Here is a 20,346-nt window from a genome sequence, read left to right as displayed (position 1 = left end):
ATTATATTATCTTATAATATCTCGAAAGCTTTCTTTTATTCTTCTTTAAAATAAAACTCTTTCTTACCCTTTATAAGTTCTATAAGTAATATTACGATTTTCGCGAAGTCGCGTATAAAGTACCGATAATAGTTTATAAATCTTACGAATACTTATACTTCTTTAAGGTTATTTTCTAATAAAGGCTATTCTCTAACTATATTAATCTTTATTTATTTTATTAGGATTTTATTTAATCGAATTATATATCCGAGGAAAATAGTTTCTTATATATAAAATATATATTTCTTTAAATTAATTAAGAAATTTATATCTTAAAGTATTTTTAGTACTTAATAAATATATTTTTTATATTCTTCGAGGTTCTTTAAGAAGATTAGGATATTATCTAAATATATTATAATAAAGATATCTAAGTACTCTCTAAGTATATTATTAATTATTTATTAGAAAGTAGCTAGAGTATTAGTAAGGCTAAATAATATTATTAAATACTTAAATAAACTAAATTTAATATAGAAAGTTATTTTTTATTTATCTCTTTTCTTTATATAGATTAGGTATAGGCTTTTTTTAAGTTAAGAGCGGTAAACTAATTCTTATTATAAAGTCTATCCTTTAGCTTATTAATAAGCGGTAAAGGTATCTTATCCTTAATTATAATATTATTAAGCTACCGATAATCTATAATTAATCATAGCTTTTTATTTTTCTTTAGTACGAATATAACGGGATATCTTACTTCCGAGGTAGAGGTTTAAATATAGCCTTTCTTAAGTATTTCGTCGATATATTCTTATAATATCTTAAGTTATTTTTAATTAAGGTTATAAAGTTTATAGAACTTAGTTAAGGTTCTAGTTTTAAGATAGATTTCGTAATTTTATTAACTATATTAAGGAATACCTGTTTCGAGGGTTTCTTTAAATAACTTATTATACTTTTTATATTCTTAAAGTATATTTTTTTTTTTATTTTTTTTTTCTTATAGGTTTCTTTTTTTTTTCTTATAAGGCTTAATTCGCTTCTAATATCTTTTATATAATATTAGCGATAATTCGCTTTCCTTATTTATATTATATACTTAATTAAAAAGCTTTCTTAGTTAATACTATAGCTTTTACTTACTTCGGCTCGCTTATACCTTCTTATAAAGATACTCTAGAGGCTAAGTCGTCGCGAATATTCGCTTTTTTTTAATTAAATAATAATTACCGCGTTATCGTATCTATCTACGCTAACTAGCTAGTGCGCTAATCGACTACCGGATTACTTCTTATTAATTATAAGTAACCTAATATTATATTATATTTATATAAGTCTATAATATCGAAGATAATTATCTTATAATATCTTTATATCGCTACGTCGAGATAATTAGTCTCGCGGTCGATAATCTTACTATTATAATCGAAGCTTTATCCTTCGATATTAAAAAGCTTATATAATTAAGCCTTATAATTCTATAATAATATATATTAATTAATTACAGTATAAGTCGAGAAAGCACTATCCGAGCCGCCTAATGTAGAAGCAATGGCCGCCGTTCTAGGCGGTCTTGACAGTGAGGAGCAATGGACGGGTCTAGGTACCTAGTACCTTTGATCGTCGTGAAGGGGGTGGAGCCTTTGCTAGCGCCTGCCGTGTCAACCCCACCGAGGAGGCGCCTGCTTGACTTGATCTTTTATTTTAAAACTAATAGCAGGCAGACAGGGTTGGTTATGTGCGGCAAAAAGTCCACTTCTGGCTCTCAGAGCCTTAGGCACCTTAGTATATAAGATGGCGCCGTTTCTAGCTGACTTACGTGCCTAATATTCACCCTACTATTCCCTTACACTATTAACTTTAATATCGGCTATGCTAGCCTTACTATCCCAGCCTTTGCTTAACCTCTAATACCCACGAAGCCTGCTATAGCACCCCCGCACCGCTCCCTTTAATATGCGATAGGCTATAATAGTTACTATGCTAACTTTATAGCGCGCTTTACTTAGCGACGGGTATAGTAGCGGGATTAGAAAAAGCCTAACGCCCTTAACGCTAAGTAGCGGGCTACCCTCCGCGAGTAGCTAAAAGAAGTCTATTTCCTTAAGCTAGACTATACTAATAATACTAAGATTAATATCGTAGGTATCTTACGTAAATAAAAAAGGTATACGATAAGTACTCTTTTAAATAATTCACGCGCTAAATAGTCGTTAGGTATTATAAAACTACCGAGCTAGGATATTAGAAGGACGTTATTAAGTAAGCCGACCGGGCGATAGCTATAGATTTTCTAGACTACTTTTACGAGACGTAGAAGATTAATTTAGAAGGTATATTATAGGAATACTAGCGTTAATATAAATAGCTATATAGTAGCGTTACCGGTAAATATATCGATAGAAATAATAATAAGGAAGTCCTTAAGGTATAGCCTTATCTATTATACCGGAAGGTCTGCGATAGCTAACCTATATTTAGTAATATAACGCTTACTTTATTCTTAAATATAGCCTTCGACCGCTAAATATTAATAAGAAGCCGGTACTTAGTCTAGATAATTTACTAGTCTTATTAATATTTAATATTATTTATAATACTAGCGTCTTTTCTCTTAAATAATAGAGGATAAACTTATTTAGGCTATATATTATTCTTATAAGTATAGGCGCACGGCTAGCCGAACTCGTTAATAACGAGAAATATAAGCTTACGGATAGATCGTGGGATAAGCTCTAGGGTCGGTAATAATATAAACCTCGGGAAGATAAGATAAAGGGCGAGTTTGCCGACGGAGCTCTAGATAAGGACTTAAGACTCCTCGAGAATATTTTAATATAAGAAACCGAGGGTCGTGGCCGGCCTAAGGCACTTTATTACGAAGATATCTCGTTAATAATAGTACGTTACTTTAATACTAGATAAGATATACTAGCTATAGCTATTAAGTTTATTTACTATAAGGGTATAGATAGTAAGCCTAAACTATAAGTATCCCTTACTCTAAGTATATCTTAGAGACTACGAATAACCTAGCTTATATCTAATAGGATTATTTTCTTTTTTATAGCTATAAGGAGACTTATTTTTTACCTAGTTCTCGTCCTTACTAGCCTTACCCTTAATAACTAAGCTTTTAACGCCCTAAGCTTAATAACGGCTGAGCGTATCTTCTAGATTAAGAATCGAGGACTTATAAGATACACGTACTTAAGGTAGAAGATAAAGTAGCTAAAACGCCCGATCTTCCGCGGATTCGATAGGTTATTAATATATTAAGAAAAAGCGCTACCGTACTATAAGCTAAGGGACGATATAGAGCATTAAACGCTAGACGCCGGATTCGAAGAATTTATTAGACCGAAGGCTTTCCGTCGAGGAGCCGCGAACGCGGCGAATAATATATTCTATTTTTAAGCGATTTTAATATTAGATCCTAATTTCGCCTTCTTTAGGGAACGCGTCCGACGCTATATATAATTAGATAATACGCTATAATCTTAAGTAAGTAATATTTAATAATACGTATATTAATAAGAAGGTTAAGTTCTATCTCTAGAATACTTTCTTAAATAAACCGATAGAAAACGGTCTTATTAAGCTCTTTACTTATATTAGCATTATACGGGATCCTCGGGCGAGCTACGATATAGTTCTTAACGAGGTCTAGAGAGCACTACTACTAGATCCTAAAGTAGCTATGCTCGAGGTATAACGTAACGACTTAAAGAGAGGGCGATTTCGGATATAAGGTACCGATATTAAGAAAGAGGTACGACGCTTATCTAATAAGATCCGTAATAAGCGTGCGTAATATAATAAAGCTCTTCGATAAGAGTATCGGAAGTATTATTTCTATAATCGACTAATATAGGATATTAAAAAGTAATTTATAAATAACTTCGAGGAAGAGGAAGAGGAAGAGGACGACTAAGATATTACCGACTATGCTTAATTACCTATCACGCTATATATAGTAGAGCGTGCTCGGCTCGCTAAGATTCTTTACTATTATTTAGATAGTCTTAGTAGTACTAAACTTAAAAGGCTCTATATTAAGGCTACTTAGCTTATAACTACTCTCTATAGTAAGAAGGAGATAGTAAAGCGTAAATATATTCGGCGATAAGCCTAGACCGAAGTAGCTATTAAAGAGGAGGTATAAGAGCTAGATCGGTTCCCCCTTCTTATAGATAAGACGCAATATCCCTGCTATATTAGGAGTAAGGCTTTATCGGAGGAAGAGAGAGCTTTCCGCTATTATAGACCGGCGGTAATAAACGACTACTTTAACCGGGAGTATCTTAAGCCTATAAAGAGAGCGGAAGGGTCTAGGTTAATAACCTGTGATTATCCTAGGTATCGGGAGAACGGGGAGGGGATAAAGCTAGAGAGTCTAGATTACTTTAGAAATTATATATAACGCGTTCACGGAGTTCGTCTGAGGCCGGAGCGCAAGTAGCTCCATTAAAACTTCCTATATACTATATACCTTTTTTTACGGCTAGTCTAGCCGGTCACGAGACCCACCGCTTATAACGCGATATCTATTCTAAGCCTAAGACACGAGGGCCTAGGCGATAACTACACCTCTTAGAAACTCATAGGATCCCTCCCTCCGCTAGTAACCCAGCGGAGATTATTAGGCAATACTACGTTGCCCTTTTTACTAAAATAAGAGAGGCGACAGGGAGACCACGAAACGACGGGCATTACTAGAAATAGCTTTAACTAAGAACTCGGGAGAGCCGAGGGCAGCCGAGGGGGTTAGTAGTACTAGGAGGTAAGGTTTACTAGAAAGCGTCAGCTATGGCTTACCAGAAACCACTGATAAGCACGTATCAGTAAAACAGGCTTCCCGATAATCGCTTCGAGGGTGTCTCTAGCAAGAGATGGCTACCAGCAAGCACGCTGCCATGGACTAAAAATTCAACGTATCCGACACCTGTGCACGCACTTAATCTCCGTCATTAGTGCTCTTGCCAGTTCTGTACGTCACCTGGCCCACACATATTAGCCTTAAGTTTTTGTTGCAGCTGTATGGGAGCAGGGAGCAGTTAATGTGCTCTAATTGCAGTATCACAGTATCGTGGAACGCCGAACGGTGGCAGCGCGAATCAAAGCTAAAAATAGACATCTAAACCTTCGACCACCAGACTCGCGCTGGACTGCATGACAGGTCTAAATTCAGAGCCATGAAATTCTTCTGAGCTCTGAAGATCATCCAAGCTTTGCGTCTTCATTGAATGTTGTATGTACAGTTGTGGGTGGTGAAGATGACAGTTATTGCTTTTTGGTAGAGCTTCCCCGTGCCGCTCGCAACACTCATTATAACGGCTACGCCTAGCCGTTGCGCTAAGGGCAAAAGATTAGGCATTGATCGAATGACGGGCGATCAATACAGGCGTAATAACTGCTCATAGGGGGTTACGAGGACTAGGTCGTAACATTGTACGAATGAATAGCCGGTTGTGACTAATTAGTCTGCCGACCCATAGTTCGTACGATTCTTCGTCGTACGAAAGCTGGCTCTTGATTAGTTATACTTCCATGATTCGTACGAATTCTTATCGTACGAAGTCCTTGATTAGTTACTTTGCTCACCTATGATTCGTACGATTCTTGGTCGTACGAAAGCTAGCTCTTGATTAGTCACTATTAATGACGCATAATTCGTACGAATCAGGGTCGTACCTAGAACGAGCCCTTGATTAGTCATACTTCCATAATTCATACGAATTCTTATCGTGCGAAATCCTTGATTAGTCACGCTGCTCACCCATGATTCGTACGATTCTTCGTCGTACGAAAGCTAGCCCTTGATTTGTCACCATATGACTCATAATTCGTACGAATCAGAGTCGCACGGAGATCGAGCCCTTGATTAGTCGCCTTGATCTATGATTCGTACGATTCTTCGTCATACGAGAAAATAGTCACAATTACGATTCATGCCAGGTACGAATTACTTATTCAGAGACTGTGTCCCTGCGACTTTCGAGTCAGACTAGGCAAAGGCAAAAATATCTTTGATGAGTTGCTAAGCCATCATCCTGCGAGGCTGATAAACAAACATTAACTTTTGAGTGAGGTGCCAATCCATAGCCGCCACATTGGCTTCTAGCCGTGTGCCGCGAGATATAGAGCGGCTAGAGTAAGATTTAATATAAATGACTTAGTGGCGTCTTCACGGTGGGCGCTCCGGCGCGGACGCTGCGGCGGAAATTATCACGGTGCGGTTCGCCTTGAGATAGGTATCTACCGGTTGCTCATACGAATCCTAACCGTATAGCACGACACTTAATGAGCTAATTTTGGCTTGTTACTTATAACAGCCTCGTTCTAATCGTCCGTCGTGGGTCTGGTGATAGTAGCGTGTGGGCGGTGGAACTAAATCACAAGCGCGTCGTGTACCCCAAGGCAAGCTTTGTGTTTGGCCGTGATCGCGTGACAGCGTTCATGCTGCTCATATGCAGCTCCTAATAAGTCTAAGGAGCTAATCACTGGAAATGCTCGTTGCCGAACTAAGGATGAGCGTGGTGGCCAGGGCCACGTCAGAGCGGTCTCGATTGCACCGGTGTCCCGTGCCCGCCGCGAGGGCCATGGCGACGGCCCAGATATTGGGCAGCTGCCCCTGCGCCACCCGCTTGATCTCGAACATAGCGCCAGCTGCGACACGGGTATCGCCTATGTCTTGCGCCTGGACTAGCTCGACTATCTTGCTGCCGACCGACGGCCGCGCGCCGTCTCCCTCACTGCTGAGTATAACCTCGGCAGTCCGCAGGATCTCATGAAGAAACCCCCTTCGTTCCCAATCTGACCACGAGCTCGAGGCGGCCGAATGTATGTCCGAGATAACCCGCGGCAGACGCCTGCTACGTGACAGCCGCTGCTCGTCGGCGAGCGCTGAGTTAGAGCTGAAATTTAGTGCATAATAGGCAGTCGCCATAGCGTCAAAGCTCTCAAAGCCAGCTACGACCACCTGCTCCAGGATACACTGAAATCGCTCCTCCACAGTGGCGTTGGGCGCCTGCTTGCGCGTCGGCATCTCAGAGGGTAATAAGGTGGCTGCCGCAGCGGAAGCAGCGCGGCCCTCGCGGGCCGCGCTGCTGTCCATATTGAACTCTGCAGGAGTCACCGAGAGGAAGTACGTGCCGTCCGCCGGCTGCACCTTGACGGCCTCGTTCTTCCACTTGTCCGTCGCACTGCCAAGTGCTACTTTAGTATTTGTCGTAACGGCATCAGAATCAATAATCCCGTCGAAATTCCAAAAAGCGCTGAGTATTTGGATCTGGTTTGGCTTAGTGGTATGGGATACCGTAGCCTGCGTCTGCTGCTGTTGCTCTTGATACGGAAAAGGAGAGTACAATGTAACATCTCCCTGCAAACTTTTTGGACTATAGAAATGCGGGATATGCAGCTGCGGTTGAAACCACGGCCAACTCGAAGCAGACCTTGACGTGTCTTGCCTTAGCTCCCGCCCTAATGTTGACTGAAACGAAGCTTCATTGGGGTCAGCGTTAATCGGAAACAGGAGTAGCCTATCGGTGGTTGAGTAGGTGTGTGACTTCGATGGATATGACATACTGATGGTGTGCGCTCGGGCAAGGGCCGGGGACACAAAGGTCTCGAATTCCTTCGTCGGCTGCTGGTACGGGGTTGGCTGGACTCGTTGCTGAGCGATAAAATAAGGCATCATTCCCTCGTGGGGGATCTGGTCCACACCATCATTTTCCAACCTGCCCACGATGGTACCAGGTTCGTAGGTTTCATTTGTACTTAGCGAAATGGTCATAGTAACTGCCGACGGGTTATTAGCATCGGTGCTGTGCCATCGATGAGCCTCGTGGCTCTCTACAAGGGCCTGTAGCTCCCTTGGACGTGCTTTTATACGATGACCTGTTCATGACCTACAGTATGTCAGCCCAAGTTGTCTTTAGCTGACTTTGCCTTGTGGCACTCGTAGTCGGCTGCCCGGCGGCCTGGTTGTACTCACGGAGGTTCCGTTGCGTAACTCGATTCTGTATCCTCTTTCTCTCCTTTCTATCTCTAGCCTTTGTCCAGTCGTCCCTAGACCGTAGCCCGGAGGTGGGAGATCGTGCCGAGGACGGCATCTGGAGGAGGAAGCCGTAAAGAACGACGCCGCGATCGGGAAATTCTAGACTCGGGGCTGAAGCCGTTAGAGAAGGAGATTTCTTGCATACTGCTCAGCGGGAAGTACCAGAATTCACTGTCAAAGTCGTGTTCGCATCTATTGCTGTTTTGAAGAGCATATTGGTCGATAATGCAACCGCACAGTGTTACGACCGACATGCGACCGCATGCGCCTCTCACGTGCCCCCCCCCCCCACTTTTTCCTCCAATCATTCACCCCACGCAGCGAACACGCCATGGCTCACCACCACACCGTGAGCCATACATAACCATGGGCTCACGGCCTCACCGTGATCCCACGCCCCGACGTGTAACAATGGATCACTGGCTCACGACTACCCAGCGATCCCCCACAATCGTTCATAGTATATAGGAAGCTACGCTTCACCATAGTCAGTCTCTACCTAGCTCCCCAGCTATTAATGCAATAGTCAACGCTTAGATTACTATCTATCGCACCAGACTGTGACTAGCACCGCTCAAGTCTACGACACCCTAGTGTACTCGTTTCATAAACCGACCTCAGATCTACCTACCCTATAGCTAGTCTGACCCGAACGTCACACACAGCGTGAGCTGCACGCAAGAAGCAAGGATAAGTGTTCAAGATATCTGGGGAAGCTAAGGAATTCAGGAACTCCTAAAAAGTCGATCACTCCTCGTGCGTTCGGGGCTTTCCGTTTGATCTTGCTTACATTAATGGTGTAACGGCGAACGGAACTAACACGATAATTGTAATTCCGGTTTCTAGAGTCACCGCTCCTAGCGAAAGTGACACAGACGGAAGACTTGGAACGAACGGGGAGAGGGGTGATGTAAGCCGTAGCCAGCTAGCGCATACTGTAGAAGTAAAAGAAATCGACGAGCTGAAGATTAGATGGGTCTGAGGTAGCATCCTAGCGTGCGACGACGTGCTTGTGCAGCGATTATTTTGTGACAATCGGCCTGAATGAGGTACAGAGTTCTTTCTCCGACGTTCGCTCTCTACCAACGCGGGAGTCCCAGTGTGTCCAACAACCAAGTCAAGTAACTTGGTTGGTTGAGGTGGGGGGTCACATCATCAGCATAAGTGTTTATTGCCCCCCAGGAGAACGGATCTCATAGGCCAGATGGCTACATATGGGGCCCCACCTCAACCAACCAAGTTACTTGACTTGGTTGTTAGACACACTGCGCGGGACAAAGGACACCTGTCCTTAACTTTCCATGGCCGTGCGCGCCTTCCAACAACGCCTTCCATGGTTTTCTGTGCCAGGCGATCACGTGAGCATCATAATATCGTTAGAATACGACATTTCATCCAGTATCAACTACGAAATCTCATCAGTGAAGCTATTTGCAAATGAGTGATTGTGAAGAGAAGTAGTGTGCGAGCGTAGCCCCAGATAATGTATAACCTCGAGAGATGACAGGACGCACACGCCGACCATTGGTCTCGGGCACGGACGGGGGAAAGGGCCACATTGCTCCTGCCATCCCTGACCAGTGGTAGTCACGTGCCAGCGTGTCGCTAACTAGGTATCCCGAGACTGGTCTCGACTGGCCAGCAGAATTCTTAAACCTTCATCAATTTCCAACACCATCTCAACCCCAACCCACGAAATTCGGACTGAAAAGCGAAGAAGTACTTCAACAATGGGACATGACTGTTGCGGTCCACCGGCTACAGCCACTCAGCCGGTTGCTGCACCAATCGCGGCTCCAATTGAGGAGACGAGCAGTTGCCAGGATTCTTGCTGCGATGGCGGCGACAGCGACGCCGAGCCTCTCGAGACCAAGGACCCGGGTCAGGGAGAGCCCAACCAGGATAAACCGGACGATTGCTGCTCCTCTGGTAAATGCGCGGACGATAAAGCCAAGGATGATACCGACGCGCCTGATTGCTGCCGTGGCAAGGTAGGCCTATGTTGCGACACGTCTTGCCTTGACCGCTTGGCTATGCGGGAATGCGAAATGAATGCTGTCGCTGCCCCCGGAGCAAACGCCCAGACAAAGAGTGAGTAGCCGCGCTTACAGAAAGCCATTCGAGATTGCTAACTCGTCTCAGCTTGTAGTGGAGCTGCCGACGGCAAGGCATGCAGCCAGCATAGCACCTCTGCCCTTGACCGCTATGGCGCCACTCTCCAGGCCCTGGGATGCATCTGCCGTGCTCTTATTGCTCTCGGCCAGGAAACCTGCTGTGAAATTCGCGAGCGCCATTCGCTGGACGGGAAGCAGTGCTCCAAGAAGTCGTCTGCTCGCTCCCTTCGCACTTCGCTGGATTCCTGCAGCAGCAGCGGCTCCGTCACGCAGGACCAGGCTGTGCAGAACCGCCTTCGCCTGCGCAAGGGCTCTGGCGAAAGCGTCAAATCTGCCAAGCAGTCATCTACGGTTGCCTGCGCAGGCTCTTGTTACTCCAAGGACAAGCCCGCCAAAGAGCCTTCCATCAAGGGCAAATGCTCCAAACCTTGCTGCTCGGAGGGGAAACCTGCCAAGGAGTCTCCCCCCAAGCCCAGCTGCGCGGATTCATGCTGCACAAAGGCCAAGCCTATCGTGGAAGCTGTAGCTGACATCAAACCTTCTGGATCTTGCTGTGCGAAGGACAAGGTCCCAGTCAAAGAAGCTCCAACAAAGAGCAACTGCCCCGGTTCTTGCTGCTCCTCTGCTGCGCCTGATCACGGGTTGGAGGTTGAGAAGGCCCCGATTCAGGCTATCACCGACATAGAGAACCAGGGTACTGGCAAGGAGCATGTTGTTCTCAGCATTTCCGGCATGACTTGTACTGGCTGCGAGACAAAGCTCAATCGAACTCTCGCTACAGTTCCCGCTGTCAAAGACCTGAAGACGAGCCTGGTTCTCTCACGAGCTGAGTTCAACATCGACCTTCGCCTCGGCTCGGTGGAAGAAGTCGTGAAACATCTAGAGCGAACGACCGAATTCAAGTGCGAAATAGTTCAGAACCAGGGATCTAGCCTGGATCTTATCGTTCCCGATGAGCCCTCGAAATTCATGAGTCAGACATGGCCGGAAGGCGTCATTGATATGGCGCTTGTGGACAAGCAGACCGTACGAGTTGCGTTTGATTCGAAGATTATGGGAGCCCGAGACCTCGCCGAGAAGATCTGGGGCCCGCCAATTAAACTTGCTCCGCCTCGTGGTGATCCTTCGCTGGAGGCTGGGAGCAGGCATGTCCGTCATGTTGGATACGTGACGCTTCTCTCCGCTCTCTTGACGATTCCTGTTCTTGTCATGGCATGGGCTCCTCTTCCCGAGCGGGAGTTGGCCTATTCCTCGGCTTCACTCGCGTTAGCAACCATCGTTCAATTTGTTATCGCAGGACCTTTCTACCCTAAGGCTCTGAAGGCGCTTGTTTTCTCCAGAGTTATCGAGATAGACCTCTTAATCGTCTTGAGCACCAGTGCTGCCTACATCTTCTCTGTGGTCTCTTTTGGGTACTTCGTCGTAGGGAAACCCCTTTCGACTGGACAATTCTTCGAAACGAGCACTCTCTTGGTCACTCTGATCATGGTTGGCCGATGGGTTGCAGCTCTCGCTCGTCAGAGAGCTGTTGAGTCTATTTCTATCCGGTCACTCCAGGCATCGACAGCCATCCTTATCGACAAAGAAAGTGGAACGGAACGTGAGATCGACGCCCGACTTCTTCAATATGGCGATACATTCAAGGTTCTTCCAGACACCAGGATTCCGACCGATGGCACTGTTGTCACCGGGTCTTCTGAGGTCGACGAGTCAATGCTCACGGGTGAATCCAGACCGGTGGAGAAGTATCCCAAATCGGTGGTGATTGCTGGATCTATTAATGGACCTGGAGTCATGACTGTTCGGTTGAACCGTCTGCCTGGTGACAATACCATCCACGCCATTGCTGCGATGGTTGACGAGGCCAAGTTGTCGAAGCCCAAGTTACAGGACCTGGCAGATCGGGTAGCATCCTACTTTGTCCCCGTGGTGGTGGCATTGACGATCATTACGTTTGTCATCTGGGTCGCAGTGGGCATGACTGTCCGTGGTTATGGAGGATCTGAAGCTACCATTCAGGCCATCACCTACGCCATCACTGTTCTCATCGTCTCTTGCCCATGTGCAATTGGATTGGCTGTTCCGATGGTCATTGTAATTGCCAGCGGAGTCGCAGCGGAACGGGGTATTATCTTCAAGTCCGCGGACGCTATTGAAGTCGCCCATAAGACTTCGCACGTCGTATTTGACAAGACGGGAACTTTGACTCGAGGAAAGCTCTCCGTTGTTGGAAACGAGTGCGTCGACGAGGACAAACTTCCACTTCTTCTGGGTCTGGTTGAAAACAGTCGACACCCGGTTTCGGTTGCTGTAGCTGCCCACCTCAAGGACATCGGAATCATGACTTTGACTATTCCTGAGCCGAAGAGTTTGACTGGTAAAGGTGTCGAAACCACCCTGGGCAGTCAGAAACTTCGAGCTGGCAACTCTCGCTGGCTGAATCTGTCGGACCATGAACTCGTCCAGCCGATGCTTGTTCAAGGCTGCACTGTGTTCTGCTTTACGATCGACAATGAGCTGAAGGCGGTCTATGGACTTCAGGACGAACTTCGACCTGATGCTGCGGAAACGGTTGAAACCTTGCAGAAGCGTGGTGTCTCGGTGCATGTGGTTTCTGGCGACGATGACGGAGCCGTTCGGACCTTGGCATCCAAGCTTAGCATTCCTGGTGACAATGTGCGCTCTCGAAGCTCGCCTGCCGACAAGAAGGATTACATCCAGTCTCTCCTCGGTACTGCCACAGATCGCAAGAAGCCGGTTGTCGTTTTCTGCGGCGACGGCACGAACGATGCCGTTGCTCTCGCGCAGGCTACTATCGGCGTCCATATGAACGAAGGCACAGATGTCGCGCAATCCGCTGCGGATGTTGTTCTCATGCGTCCTTCCCTGGCTGGTATTCTGACCATGATAAACGCGAGTCGAAAATCCGTCAACCGCATCAAGTTCAACTTTGCGTGGAGTTTCGTGTATAACACCTTCGCAGTTCTTCTTGCTGCCGGTGCCTTTGTCAACGCGAGAATCCCTCCAGAGTTTGCGGGACTGGGAGAGTTGGTGAGCGTGCTGCCAGTCATTGCTGCCGCGGTGCTTCTGCGCTGGTCGAAGATCTAGACTCAGAGCGCCATCATTGCAAGAGTGACGACGGCTGAAGTTCCACAAACTCTCCTTGATGTCCGACTGGAGTCGTTGTCACCAAAGACGGGATGCAACAGCTCCCATCGTGGTCGAATTTTGAATCGCATCGCAGTATGCTGCAGTCCTGTCGCTATCGATCGTTCCATGGCTTGCTTCAGTATCAGAGAAGGCTCCTTTTAGGCAGTCTTGACACCAACCGTACCGTTCTACACATGTCCTATCCTATAGGACGTACTCTTAAACAACCACGACTCCTCGATAGATTGAGTTGCAGGGGGGATTCTGTGAAGGGACTCACAGTTTCTCATCTTGGCTTCATTCTCATCGTTGAAGAAGTTTTTATACAACTATCTATAGCTGCCTTTCATGATTGGTTTGGAATCTCTGGCAAAATTTCCAGCTAAGATCCAGACATTAAATATTACACTCGCTTACAGGCGAAGCTTTTGATACATCTGCTTATTATTCCCAGAAGTGACTCCCAAGTTATCCATACCGTAACGCCGTACTATAAGACCACCCGTTTAGAAACATCAGGTATTAAAAGAACTCGGCCAACCACATCCAGCAAGACAGGATAGGTACAATGGCGAGCAGAACCAAAGCTCTCAGCGAACTTGACTTCTAAAACACTACAAGCTCACAAAGCAGTCTAGGATCTGCAGTATGCTGAGAAGGGATTAACTCACCTTCGTCAGCTACAGTACCATATACTATACTTAGGGACATCTCTCTGCCGTCTAAAATAATCGAGGATGGGCAAGGGCCCGGAGGCGGGCGTGGACTGCTGTTGAATGTTCATTGAAGCATCGAACAACGAAGTTGTCGCAGTAGAACTCGAACCGCACCGGGCGCGTCGCCATGGTACTCACGATAATGTACGTAGTAGAGACTGTGTCTTTCTTGTCCTCGAATAAATTGAACCTGACGTCTTTGCATCTCTATTTTGAATGAGAGTTCTCGTGGTGCGCCTCCGCAATTGCTACTCTCAGGATTCCATCAAAAACAAGAAGTGCGTTTCAAATCGCAAACTGCCAATCACGATCGCCGAGCCACTAAAACTTACTGCTTCACTAACCCTTTTTTCTTTTCTTTTTTTTTCTTAATTTTTTTTCGTGTTTAAAATAAGATCTTCTTAATCAGCTCCCGACCTCGATAGTTTTCGTCCCTGACTTCGTTCCTCAAGGCTCTTTTAGGCAAAACCGCTTGCGGTTTGTATCTCCTATTAGAGATCTCCTCGGGACCCAATAGGCCCACGGGTACCCGTCGCTATAAGATTTTCCAAACTTTCTAGAATATCTTACCTAAATTTACTAGAAAGAGAGAGCATAAGTCGAGAAAGCACTGTCCGAGCCGCTTAATCAAGAAGCAATGGCCGCCGTTTTTAGAGGTTTTGATAGTGAGGGGCTATAGGCGGACGCAGGTACCGGGTACCTCCGAGCGCGTCGTGAAGGGGTGGAGCCCTTGTGCCTAGGCTGTCTACCCCGCCGAGTCGCTTAGCTTAGTCTTTTATTTTAGAACCAATAGTAGGGCAGAGTTTATCGGTTTCTTACGATAGAAATGTTTATTTCTAGCTCTCTAAGCTATAGGCAGCTAAGTATATAAGATAGCGCTATTTCCGGCTAACTTATATGCGTTATCTTCTATCCTATTCTTACCTTATACTATTACTATCTATATAGGTTGTTTTCTTAACCCTTAATACGCACGAAGTCTACTATAGCACCCCCGTATCGCTCCCTTTAACGTGCGACCGGCTATAATAGTTATTATATCGACTTTATCGAGCGCTTTACTTAGCGATAGGTATAGTAGCGAGTTTAGAAAAAGCCCGCCGCCCTTAATACTAATTAATAAGCTACCCTCCGCGAGTAACTAAAAAAAGTCTATTTCCTTAAGCTAGACTATACTAATAATACTAAGATTAATATCGCGGGTATCTTACGTAAATAGAAAAGGTATATAGTAAGTAGTTTATTAAATACTTCGCTCGCTAACCGTTCGTTAGATATTATAAATCCGCCGAGCTAGGGTACTAAAAGGACGTGATTAAATAAGCCGACCGGGCGATAGCTATGGATTTCCTAGATTACCTCTACGAGATATAGAAAATTAGGTCGGAGGGGACGTTATAAGAATACTAGCAGTAATTTAAATAGCTATATAGTAGCGTTACGGGCTAATATATAGATAAGAACGATAGTAAGGAAGTCCTTAAGGTATGCCCCTTTATTCTATACTAAAAGTTCTATAAGAGCTAATTTAGTATTTAGTAATACGATACTTACCTTATTCCTAAATATAGTCTTTAACCGCTTAATATCGACGGGAAGCTAGTACTAGGCCCGGATAATCTACTAGTCCTATAGACGTTTAATATAGCTTATAATACTAGTATCTTTCCTCTTAAGCGATAGAGAATAAACCTATCGGGATTATATATTATTCTCGCGAGTACGGGCGTATGACTAACTAAAGTTATAGATAACGAAAAAAATAAACTAAGGGATAGATCGTAGGATAAGCTCTAGGGTCGCCGATAAGCTAAAGCGAGGGAAGATAATACTATAGGTAAATTTACTAACGAGGCTCCCGAAGAGAACTTAATACTCCTCGAGGATATTCTAATATAGGAAACCGAGGGTCGTAGCCGGCCTAAGGCACTATATTACGAAGATATATTATTAATAGTAATACGTTATCCTAATACCGGTTAGGACGTGTTAGTAATAGCGATTAAGTTTATCTACTATAAGGGTATAGATAGGAAGCTTAAACCGTGAGTATACCTTCGCTCTATATATTTCCTAGAGACTATAATAAACTTAGCTTATATTTAATAGGATAATCTTTTTCTTTATAGCTATAAAAAGACTTATTTTCTACTTAATCCTCGTCCTTATTAGCCTTACTCTTAACGACTAAGCCTTTAACGCCTTAAGCTTAAATAACGCTAAGCGTGTCTTCCGGGTTAAGAATCGAGGGCCTGTAAGATATATATACTTAAGGTAGAAGAGGGAGTAGCTAAAATACCCGATCTTCCGCGGATTTAATAAGTTATTAACGGGTTAAGAAAAAGCGCTCCTATACTATAAGCTAAGGGACGATATAGAATATTAAACGCTAGACGCTAGATTCGAAGAGTCTATCGGACCTAAGGTATTCCGTCGAGGAGCCGCGAATATAGTAAATAGTATATTTAATAACTAGCAATCCTAATATTCGGTCTTAATTTCGCTATATATAGGAAACGCGTCTAACGCCGTCCGTGATTAAATAATACGGTATAATCTAAAGTAAGTAATATTTAATAATATATATATTAATAAGAAGGTTAAGTTTTATCTCTAGAATACTTTTCTAGATAAGCCGATAGAAGATAGTCTTATTAAGTTCTTTACTTATATTAGTATTATACGAGATCCCCGGGCAAGCTATAATATAGTTCCCGACGAGGTTTAGAGAGCGCTATTACTAGACCCTAAAGTAGCTATACTCGAGATATAATATAACGAGCTAAAGAAAGGGCGGTTTCGGATATATAGTACTAATATAGAGAAAGAGGTACGGTATCTATCTAATAATATCCGTAATAAGCGTGCGTAACGTAATAAAGCTCTTCGATAAGAGTATCGGAAGTATTATTTCTATAATCGGCCGACGTAGGATATTAAAAGGTAGATAATAAATAATTTCGAGGATAAAGAGGAGGGAGAAGATAAGGATATTACCGAAGATATTTAACCGCCTATCGAGCTATATATACCTAAGCGTGCTCGGCTCGCCGAGATTCTCTATCGCTATCTAGAGAACCTTAGTAATAGCGAACTCTAGAGTCTCTACGTTAAGGCTATCTAGCTTATAATAACCTTTTATAGTAAGAAGGAGATAGTAAAGCGTAAGTATATTTAGCGAATAGCCTAAACTAATATACCTATAAAAGAGGAGTCCCCTAAGTTAGATCGGTTTCTTTTTCTTATAGATAGGATATAGTATCTTTACTATATCGGAAGTAAAGTATTATCCGAAGAAGAGAGAGTATTCCGTTATTATAGGCTAGCGGTAATAAACGATTACTTTAACTAGGAGTATCTTAAGCCTATAAAAGTAGCGGAAAGTATTAGTTCGATTAGATATAAGTATCTATAGTATCGGGATAATAGAGAGGGATTAAAGCTAAAGAGCCTAGATTACTTTAGGAATTATATATAACGCGTTTATAGAGTTTGTCTTAGACCGGAACGTAGGTAGATCTAATAGATTTATAATATACTATATATATTCTCTACGACTAGTCTATTACTAGTATATAACTATAATAAGTAAAGCCTTATTTAGCGATCCCTAACCTCTAGACGCGCGCTAGGGCTATAATACTAGTAAATCGGGGTTTATAATACTAAGCTTATTATTTTACTTATATAGTAATTACTCGTTATATTTATATCTATTCCTTATACTATAGCTAGCCTAGATATATTATTCTTATATTACCGATTGTTATTTTAGAAGCCTAAGGTATAGCTAAAATTAGTTATTTAAACTTCCTCGACCTAAAACTTCGCGTATAACTAAATAATCTATTTCGAGATTTTAATTAGTACTTAAGCTATTTTAGGATATTAGGAGTAAGTAAGGGAACGCCGATACGGCGTGGAAATATCTAACGAGCTAAGAGGTAGATAAAGGCCACGGCGCGTATTTTCGGATCGAAGCGGAGTGCGAAGGGATATAGCTAGCGTTAGACGACTTAACTAGCAATAACGCATAGCGTAGATAGTAAGTAATAGCGTGCTTGGTTCGCCGCGAGTACCTAGCGCGATGCGCACGTGCCGAGCTATTCGTTCTACGTAGTACTTTGAGCTAGCTACTACGCCCTGGCCGCGGTTAGTGTAAGGCGCATACCACGGTATCTCTAGAAAAGCGGCTATTACTACTGCGCAGGCACTAACTCTATCTATCCTGTCCCTGGTATATTAAAGTGGTGAAATACTTAGCTAATGGAATTATAGCGAGTGGTAATTCGGCCGTAAATTAATAGGCTGACTTATAGCGCTGACTTCTAGGGGCGCACTTATTGGATCCCGACTTCTATATTATGAGTTAGTATCACGTGCTATATCGACGGACGTGATCTAATCAATGCCTTAACACGGAAGCGAGGATCTAGCGAATTACTCGGCTTCGTTCTACGGATAAGTTATTAAAAAATTAGTAGTATCCCTGCTCAATCTAGCATAGCGTATTAATTATCTATCCTCGGCCTGGTAAATTCTGGATTTGTAACTACGCTAGGGCACCCCCGGCCTAGACTCCGCCTCTCTTTATAGCTTAGCCTAGCTACTTAATTCTAATGGCCTATAGGCTTTGATGCAAGCAATGGGGATTAATAGGGGTATTATATAGCTTTTATATCCTTACGAATGTAGTGGCTGCCACTGTTATCTAGCGAACTTGTTAAGGCAGGGGCCTTGCGTGTACTGGTAGAGCTACCACACCCTCTCGTATCTAGCCTTTGGCCCTGATCTAATATGGCTGCTATAGTAAGGTCGTCGTTTATAAGTGGCCTAACGCAACGAGAAGTTATTATACCTAGTCGGATCTAAGCTTTTCTTTTGTCCTAAGAATGTGGCTAGCGACGGCTTACGAGGACCCCTACTAAGTTCACAGAATATAGCCATGGGATAGATAATGGCTATGCGTAGCTTAACACTACCTCTAAAGCGGCGTTCTATTTCGGAATAATAGGGCGAAGCTATCTCTATCGTCTTCTTTCTAAGTAGATACTCCTCTTTAGACTTCAAGAGTCCGTTAAGAGGCATAGGGGGACGGATAAGGTTCTTCTATCTCTTAAGACCCTATATAACTTAATTTAGCTATAAGATAGGATTTATATAAAATTATCGATAAATATTATCTAACTAACCGTCGATACTTCTCTATAGTATTAGTTAGCTCTTATACGAACTCGTCCCTTAGTTATTTAGTAAATCCTTATTTCCTCTTCCGGTTCCGATAGTTAGGGCTAATATCGCCTAGAGGCGGGCGGCCGTAGAACTTTATATATTCTAGATCTACCGCTATAAGTTTGTTATTCTTATCGCATAGGATATTTCGTGGCTCTGCGTTATAGTAAAGGACTCGTAGTTTATATATAGCCGTGAATATCTTAGTAACCCTATTAGCGACTATGGCTTTATTAAGATAAGTATTGCGTTCGAATAAGGGCTAGCCGGCCTAGCTAAGGAATATAAAGTAAGAGTAAACGCCTCTATCGTAGTAATAAGGCTAGATAAGCTATGTACTACCGAGGTATACGGGGATATATATCCCCTAGATATCTAGTAGTCGGTCGTATATAGCCTTCTCGTGCTATAATAACTTACGATCGAGGCTCTCTATACCCTTAGTAACGAGCGTATAGCCGTAGGCTATTAATTATACCTTAAATATCGAGCTACGCGCCCCCGATCGATTTATCGATATGTAATCTATATCACGGCCGCGGTCTTTAGTAAGTTAATCTCGTACTAGACTAAGAAATAAGTATCGGTCGATATACTTTTGCCCGTGACTTTCTAAGTTTAAGTAATTTATATTTAATAGTCTATTATATACTAAACCCTTAAGGTATACCTAAGTATAAAAGGGTCGGCTTTAAATATTTTACTTTTACGTTGAACTCTACCCTCGTGGTTTTCTTTTATTAGTTACTCGATTCTTAGCCTTAGCGGTAGTATCGGGTTCTAAAATAGATTTCGAATTACGTAAGTCCGGGGAAGGAGATAGCGGATCTTTATTATCTATATAGTTCTTATCGAAGTCTATATCGTGATAGGTTACTCGAGACCTAGTGCGAATTAGGGACCTCTTAAAACCTTTCTAGCGCTAAGGTTTATATAGTAAAGCGGGAGAACTTTTACCTTTGCCCTTACGCTCCTCCGTAGGAATACTATATAGGATATCGTTATATTTAATAGCCTAGGTACTAAGTCTATCCGCTTTATTATACTATGACTTAAGGGGTAGCCGCGAGCGAAGAGCTTATAGAATAAA

The 20,346-nt window shown here is 43.4% G+C and overlaps 2 protein-coding genes across 2 annotated transcripts; one reads left to right on the top strand and one right to left on the bottom strand.

Moving 5' to 3' along the window:
- Positions 1–6,481: 6,481 nt before the first annotated feature.
- F5Z01DRAFT_678403 (uncharacterized protein) lies at positions 6,482–7,681 on the bottom strand (the record flags this gene model as incomplete). The annotated part of the gene is made up of 2 exons (XM_046265440.1): positions 6,482–7,200; positions 7,573–7,681. The coding sequence occupies 2 exons, from the start codon at positions 7,679–7,681 to the stop codon at positions 6,482–6,484; spliced, it is 828 nt and encodes a 275-aa protein (XP_046113693.1).
- Positions 7,682–9,630: 1,949 nt separating this feature from the next.
- On the top strand, positions 9,631–13,753 carry F5Z01DRAFT_465802 (putative copper-transporting ATPase). The gene is made up of 2 exons (XM_046259952.1): positions 9,631–10,135; positions 10,187–13,753. Exons 1-2 carry the CDS (start codon positions 9,775–9,777, stop codon positions 13,264–13,266), a joined length of 3,441 nt encoding a protein of 1,146 aa, XP_046113692.1. The 5' UTR covers positions 9,631–9,774; the 3' UTR covers positions 13,267–13,753.
- The last annotated feature ends 6,593 nt before the right edge of the window (positions 13,754–20,346 follow it).

Source organism: Emericellopsis atlantica (assembly GCF_019669845.1).
Source record: "Emericellopsis atlantica unplaced genomic scaffold F5Z01scaffold_50, whole genome shotgun sequence".
NCBI classification, from domain to species: domain Eukaryota; kingdom Fungi; phylum Ascomycota; class Sordariomycetes; order Hypocreales; family Bionectriaceae; genus Emericellopsis; species Emericellopsis atlantica.
The sequence above is the reverse complement of the archived record's forward strand: the minus strand, read 5'-3'. Positions and strand labels throughout refer to the sequence as shown.

Excerpts from the sequence above, each read along its gene's own strand:
- F5Z01DRAFT_465802 (XM_046259952.1), top strand. The coding sequence starts at position 9,775 with ATGGGACATGACTGTTGCGGTCCACCGGCTACAGCCACTCAGCCGGTT. Across the intron at positions 10,136-10,186 it reads AGCAAACGCCCAGACAAAGA|CTTGTAGTGGAGCTGCCGAC; the intron begins GTGAGTAGCCGC and ends AACTCGTCTCAG.